The sequence below is a fragment of the Vombatus ursinus genome, unplaced genomic scaffold, assembly GCF_900497805.2.
Source record: "Vombatus ursinus unplaced genomic scaffold, bare-nosed wombat genome assembly UNPS02014797.1, whole genome shotgun sequence".
NCBI classification, from domain to species: Eukaryota; Metazoa; Chordata; class Mammalia; order Diprotodontia; family Vombatidae; genus Vombatus; species Vombatus ursinus.
The window spans coordinates 16,604,094-16,611,974 of NW_020954575.1; the positions used below are offsets into that span (position 1 = coordinate 16,604,094).

Genomic DNA, 7,881 nt, shown 5'->3' on the forward strand with positions numbered 1-7,881 from the left:
CACACACACACACACACACACACACACACACACACACCCCCGCTAAGGACAGAACCCTAGAAGACCATTCATGTGTTAGGGGTGAGATGAAGAACTAGAAAAGAAAGGAGTAGTTAGACATGTAAGAGAAACTATGAATATGATATCATAGCCAAGGGAAGAAAGAATCCCAGATGTGGTCACAGCCAACAGGGTTAAATGTCATAGACAGACAAAAACTGATGAGTTGTCCCCTGGTAGAATGTAAGCTTCTCAAAGGCAAGGACTGTTTCTTTTTCATATTTGTATCCAAAGTGACTTTAACATAGTAAGTACTTAATAAATTTGCTTACTGAATTCAAATGAGAACTAAAAAAAAAGATCATTTCATTTATTGAGTACCTACTATACATACTATACTCTGTGTATGGTAAGATAATCAGATATGAAGACATAAATAAAACATTGCCTTCCTTAGCATTTACTAAAGTAAAAACAAAAAAGACTTGTACAAAAATAACTACAATAAAAAGGGGGAAAGTACACAGTAAGAATGATACACAGAATGTGCCAAATCACTAATAAGAGAAATGAAAATCAAAATACCCCGAAGGTTTTACTGTAGACCCAGGAAATTGGTCAAAGTGACAAAAGACAAGAATAATCAAAGATGGAGGGGTTGTGGAAAGACAAGCATGCTAATGCATTATTGGTAAAGCTGCAAACTGGAACAACTATACTGAAAACAATTTGGAATTATACACATAAAGTGATTAAAATGTCCGTACCCTTTGACCCAAATATTCCACTGCCAGTCATATACCCCAAGGAGGTCAATGACAAAAAGAAGGTTCCACATACACCAAAATATCTACAGCAGCACTTCCGGTGGTAGCAAGGAACTGAAAACAAAGTGGATGTCCATCAGTTGGAGAATGACTAAACAAAATGTGGTAGATGACTATAACGGAATGTTACTGTACTATAAGAAACAACAAACACGATGAATACAAAGAAGAATGAGAAGACTTATATGAACTGATGCAAAATGAAGTAATTAGAGCCAGGAAAATAACATACAAAATGACTGCAATAATACAGATGGAAAGAACAACCACTACAAAACAAATAAATGAGAAAGTATAAAGTACAAGCTTGGGCCCAAGGAAGAGATATGAGAAGATATCTCAGCTTGCTCCTTTGCAGAATGGGAGGGATTTCATGGACGTGAACACTGTGTATGACATCAGATTTTTTTTGATGCATGGATCAGTTCTGCTTGACTTTTTTTTCCCTTCTTCCTCTTTTTTTTTTTTAATCTTCATGATGGGAGAGAGGAGAAGGGGGTATAGAGAGAGAAATCTGATATAAAAGCAAGAGATATTAATAAAATTCTCTTTAAAAAAAGGAATGATACAAAGGAAGTGCTAAATGTAGAAGAAGAAGAGATTTTTCTTTGGTCATAGTTATCAGGAAAGACTTCATGTGAAAGGTTACTGGCAGGCTGATTTTGGCCTTTAAGGATATGTAGGATTTTGATAGTTAAAGAGGGAAGAGTAATGAGAATGTTCTTGGTAGAGAGGAATAGAAAAAGCATAGAGAAAGAAAAGAATAAGATTTAGATAGAGAAGAGTAAATAATCTGACTTGGTTGGACAGTAAGGTACACGTAGGGGTGTAGTTGAAAATAATGGCTAGAAAGGTAGATTAGAGTTAGATTGTCAAAGACTTTGAATGCCAGGACCTCTTCTGGTAGGCAAAGGGGAGTCATTCAAGATTTATATACAAGATTTATATACATGATCAAAATAGTACTACAGAAATAGTAAGGATGAATTAGTAAGGGAAGAGACTGGAGATAGAGAAGTTAAAAAGCTATTCAAATCACCCAGAGGAGGGTTAATAGTGAGAATGGAAAGGAAGTTGTGATTAGGAAAGTACATGAAAGACTACTCCACAAAACCAGGAATGATGACAGATGTGGAAATCACAGAGAGGGTGGGGCTGAAAATGGCTCAGCAGTTTTGAACCTAGCTAACTGGGAGAATGGCAGCATTGTTAGCACCTATTACGGAAGTAAGGATGATGAACTTTTTGAGAAGGAGATAATGAGTTAGTTTTAGATAGGCTGGGTATGAGTGAAGTAAGATGGCACTGGGGCATCCAAGCAGAAATGCCAATCAAACAAAAATGTAAGAATGGAACTTGGGAGTCAACCATAAATAAGAGATAGCTAAAGCCATGGGAGTCAATAAGATCACTCAGAGTATGTATAGGAAGATGAGAGAACCTGGGAAAAGTCCTCATTTAGCTTGGGAAAGGAGGAAAAAGAGTTAGCAAAGGATACAGAGAAATAATAGCCAGGGGGAAAGAAAACTTCCTGTTGTGAAAATCAAATAGAATTTTCAAATGCTACTGACAAGTCAATAAAGATTTTATTAAACGCTGTCAGCAGGTCAAAAAGAATGAAGAATAAAAAAAAAGTTACTAGATTACTTATTGGTTATTTGGCTCAGGTGGAATATGGGAGACTGCTCATAGCTTGAAACCTATCATGATTAACCTTATTTCACTTTGATAACTCTTGGATGCTCAGTACTTAGCTATTAAGTCTGTACAGTTTTGCACTGCTTAATTTTAGGTGTGTAATTCCTTTCTTTGTGATTAGGCTGTAAACTTTTGGGGGCATGATTTCTTGCTCTTGAGGGCAGAGTCATCTAATTTCTCTTACATTCTCTTCTGGAACCTATTACAATACTCTTAACACAGAAGGTGCTCAATCATACTTACATATGTCCTCTATAGCTAGCTGCCTCAGCTACAAAATTGAAATGAAAAAACATCTTGTATGGAAGAAGAAGAAAAATAATTACGGCTTGATACCTTGTTGGAGTCTGTGTTGGGTACAGAAATAGTTAATTCTTAGTTTTAATGAAGCTAAGATCAACCTTATATGAGTCAGTTTCATTCCATAACCACAAAATGCAACCTTAATACTGGGCTGTTTTATTGAAAAAAAAGTCTACAAACGTTCATGAGGAAACCTATCAAGAATGTGGATAGATTTGGTTATAGAACCAAACAATATTCTCAGTAGTATTCTCTTTTTTTTTTTTTACTTTTTGAATCCCTTCTCAACTCTGTGTGCAGAGTGCAAAAGTAAGTGACTTGGTTGGGGTTTAAGTAGATACTGAAGAGAAAAGTTTGGATGTGACAATAGTCCTGAGCACTATACCAAAGCAAAAAGGTGCTTTTCTAGGTACCTATGAGGTCACAGAATCTTATAGCTAGTAGGGACCTGAGAGATCATTTGGTTTAACCTCCCATTCAAATCAAGAACTTTCTCTACATTATCACTCTCAGGTTGAAGATTTCTAGAGAGGGGAGTTCACTCTTTTGTGAGTTCCAATCTGCCAAGTCTAGGGGAAACCTCTGAGACCTCTGCCTCCACAGCATATACTTTTATAGTCTTATCTGGGTATTTTTCTCCCATCCTCTCAAATTTCAGTTTCAAACCTCTTGGTAAAATCAATAAGTCTTCTGCCAAATATTACTCCCAGTTTTAGTAATATATCTATTTCTTTTCTTGTCAGGAAACCATAATTTTAGAATTCTAAGTCATGATCTAGAACACTAAATCTTATTCCTTGATGCTATAGAAGTAGACAGCTATTCACTTCCCATATGATCTTTTTTTTCTTCCAAAGAAAAACAATTTTACTCAATTGAAAGAAATTAAAAAACTCGCACCATACTTGCTCGCATTTCCTACTCAAGACTTACATGCTGATATACTCTAGATTCTTGTGATATTAATTCCACATAAATCAGCAAAAGCAATCGATGAGCTGGATAAGTTTTGGAAGGCTGTCCGATATGTTTCAGATATAGGCAACGGCAAGCCAGCAAAAACAGCCTATTTTCCATGTCATTTATATGTAGCCTTCACTGAGGACAAACCCCCCTATTTACTGGGGCTGGTAATAAAATTCTTTGTGACTGTTAGTGCCTGTGACTCTTCTATTAGTTCACTGCTGCACCTGACATTGTTAACACCCTCCCTCATGGATATTCACTCCTCTCAGAGACTTCATGACATGACTCACTCCCAATTTTCCTCATATCTGACCACTCCTTGTCAGTCTTTTGCTCATCATCCATATTGTGTCCCCGAACTGTGACTTCTGTTCTGGACCCTTTTCTTTGGTAACTCCATTACTTCCCATGGGTTTAATTATTATCCCTAAGCAGATCATCTCAAGATCTACATATCTAGCCTATCTCTCTTCTGAGCTCTTGCCCCTCTGTTTAACTTTTAAAGCCCTTCACAACCTGAACCCAACCTATTTCTCCAGTCTCATTATACATGATTCTCCTTCCCACATTCCAGGGTGGGTCCAATCAAGGTCTTTCTTTGTTCTTCATTTGTGGCACTCCATTATCCATCTCTACAACTTTGCCCTGGTTGTCCCTCTTGCCTAAAATGCAGTCACTCTTCAGTGAGGCCTCACAGAATCCATTTCCTTCAAGATGCAGCTCAAGCATTTCATTCTTCATGAAGCTTTTCCTGATCCCAAGTACTAGCGCTCTCCTTCCCTATCTTTTGTTAATTTTGTCTTTAATCTGTATATAAGTTATTCTACATATATATATATAGGTACATGCATACATATATGCATATATACACACATCTCCTTCCAAAGAAGGGAGCAGTATTCCTTGAGAGTAGTGATTATTTCATTTTTTCATCTTTGTAATCTCAACATTTAGCACAATGACTGGTACATAGTAAGCACTCAAAACAACAATATGTTGAATGATTGAAAGACCTTACATTCATTATATAAGCACTAAGCAACAGTAATCAGTCAGTTGACTGGCTGTGAAATGACAAGGTTGGACTAAGTGATCCCTGAGTTCTAGCTTTAAGATTTGATTCAGTGAATACAGGACTTCAATAAACAGACAGTTAGCCTAGAGGTACTTACATCCCGGAACTGAACCTTCCCAAGTTCCCCCAATTCACTGACACAACAATAAGCAGCTTCAGATTGTAGGAAAAGCTGTGCCAATGTCATCTCTTCACTTCGGAAAAGCTCCCCCATGTTGGCAGGGAAGTTTCAGCAACTAAATAACTGAGTTTTGTTGATCTGAAACAGAAAAATAGAACGTTGTCCTGGAAATTACTAAGGCAAGGAGCACAAACTAGCCCAGCACAATTATTATTGCTTTGTTCCCTTCTCTCCTCCTCAGTCTGTTACATTTGTTTTTATATCCTGTCTTGAAAGTCAGAAAAGAAGAAGGAACAGAGACAGTTATGAAAACCTGTGCTGTATGAATGTTACTTCCTATGTAGCCAACATCAGGATCAAATGGCAAAGTCTTGTGACTAATATAAGAAAACACTGGAGGGATGCATCTAGCTTAGGAATGCTTATAATTAAGAGCTACTGAATACTACCTCTACAAACTTTTCTTTAAGTATGCCAATAGAAATATTATATTCTCAAATTGTGTCACAGTATCTAAATCTCATTTCAACTGGATTGTAACCAAAACAGGAAAACATCTTCATTCCACTGACCAAAAAGAATTGGTAGTTTTTTCCCTACACTTTACTAATAATGCCTACCTTGATTAACAGAGATCTTTATGCTTCCAAAAACAATGGTTGTATTAAAGCAGAAGTTAAAGATACTATCTTATAAACTCTTAAGAAAAAAGAAAATCATCTACGCCCTCAGATGCACACTTTTTTTTTTTAAAGGAGGCCTTTTGCTTAAACCACTAACTACAAAAAAGAACCATCTTGAAGGTTAAGGAGAAGCACTTCGAAAAGACATGCCTAAATGGGAACAGACTGATTAATGAAAATGTGTCTTTATTGGACCAGATGGTTCAAGTTCCCCACACTCCCAATGAAGCAGTCTAAAATTGTTTTGCAAACTAAAATATATTCTGCCATCTATCAAACTACCTTACAATTCAAGAAAGGTTTCACTTTTATGCAAGCTTCAGATTAGGAGGTATCAAAGACAACTGGAGCTATCAGTGGTCCTGAAATGGTTATTTTTAAAATCCCATAACAATCACTATGGCCACACAGTGTGGGGTACTTCAGTCCAATATGCTAAATTTTAAAATCTCATGATTACTTCCTCATTCTGTATTGCAAAACAGCACTTAAGGGAGATAGACTTTCTTGGAGAAGCCTTGAAGAACATACCTGAATAGCTTTTCAGAAAAATATTTCCAGGTATTTTGTCATTTTGATGTAGGAGTCAGCCTGAAATACCCCAGACATACATTTCTGCAAGAGTTCTCCAGAAAGTTCTTCACCTCAGTCACTCCATCACCCATTTCTGTAACTTTAGTCTGATTGAGCCCATGTAAGCTCCCTAATAACCTCAAGGTCCAGTATCTTGCTTCTCAGCACGTCAACACTCAAACCCTCCAAGGATAGCTCGTTGCTGGTCATTTTGTCTTCTCTCTGCATCTCCTCCCCTCCCCATACACTCTAAAGGGTCTTGGATTTTTTGACCTCTAAACACACTAACGGTTTTAAAACTACCTCCTAGGCCTACCCGAAGGAGGATGGACCTACCTGGAAAGGACTGAGTTTACCAGTGGAATTTGAGTCCAGGAGCCTCCCCCTCCCCCTCCCCCTCTCCCATCCAAGATGGGAGTACTTGTCACCCAGATCAGCCCTTTCCCAATGCAGTCAGTCAGCCAGACTGGAAGAAGAGTCTTGGGCGGGGAGGGGGAGGGAAGGGGAGGGGAGGGGAGGGGAGGGGGGTGCTACAGAGGCGTCTCCTTCTGAATCCATTATGCACCTGTCAACAAGGGCATCGTTTGTCTGGGTCCTTCCCCTAGCTATTTGGGGGTTGGAAGGAAGAGAACATGGGGCTTTTGTGTGAATATAGTTCGAAAATTAATTTGCTTGGGAACAAAAACGACTTTCCCTATGAAACCATCTCGGTCTCCTTAAGTTGGGGGTGGGGGGAGGCAAGAAAGAAAGAGGGAGAGAGGGGGAGCAAAGGGTGAAAGGGCAAAGAGGGGAATGGGAAACGTAGTGGGAAGAGGGTGGCAAGGTGGGGTGGCAGGATGGAGAGGGTCTCCCCGTCGGAGCCCAGGGGCTTGGCGCCCCACCATCATCCCTCGGCGTCTCCAAGCTCCTTCCGCTCCCTCGTTAGCCCTAGACCCCGCAGGCCCGGGGCCGGTCCGAGGGGTTACCAGCCTTCACTTCCTCGACCCCTCCCCCCACCCCAGGGCCTGTCAGCCCCATCCCCCTAGCTGCCGAGGCGGCGGAGGCGGCCAGAAGAGGGGGCCCCTCAGCTTCACTCGGAGGCCGCCTTTCCACCGCCATTTTACCTATCCTCTGCGGCCGCTTCCTGCCAGTCTCCGCAGCCGCAGCCGCCGCCACCGTTACCGCAGCTACCGCAGAATCACCTACCAGCTTCGGCAGCCCGGCCCCCCTCCCGCGTGCGTGCACGGGCGTGCGTGCGTCACCGCAGCAGACCCCGCCCCTCTCCTCGCCTTCGCCGGGATGTCGCCTTCCCGCTGGCCAATAGGACGCGGCTAAGCGGAGGCTGCCGCAGTGCGGGGTCACGTGCCCGCCTTTTGCCACAGCCCCTCGTGGCTTGGAACCATTTTGTTTCCTCGGTGGGGGAGGAGGAGGGTGAGGTTGGAGGGTTCTTGAAGGAAAAGGTCGGGTTGGGCCTTGAAGGGGCTGGTTATCTGTTATCTGAGTCACCTCACTCGCCCCACCTCGATCTGGCAGCGCAGTCATGAGGCTTCCACTTGCCAGGACAGAGCCTCAAGGGTCAAGCGGTCAGCTGGCAAGCTCCTTGGCCCCTCCGTACGCCCCAAATCATCTGCCTGGGCTAGGGTGTCGCCCTTAGTG

The 7,881-nt window shown here is 41.2% G+C and overlaps 1 protein-coding gene across 2 annotated transcripts in view; it reads right to left on the bottom strand.

The window, feature by feature from the left end:
- The window catches only part of ATP6V0A1 (ATPase H+ transporting V0 subunit a1), a 57,462-nt gene extending 50,015 nt beyond the window's left edge, over window positions 1-7,447 (bottom strand). For both annotated transcript variants that reach the window (XM_027870615.1, XM_027870614.1), the window contains exons 1-2: window positions 7,350-7,447; window positions 4,967-5,128 (exon numbers count right to left, since the gene is read on the bottom strand). In XM_027870615.1, the coding sequence (XP_027726416.1) occupies window positions 4,967-5,083 (117 nt within the window). In that variant the 5' untranslated portion in view covers window positions 5,084-5,128; window positions 7,350-7,447. The remainder of the gene's footprint in view (window positions 1-4,966; window positions 5,129-7,349) is intronic.
- Between the last annotated feature and the right edge of the window lie 434 nt (window positions 7,448-7,881).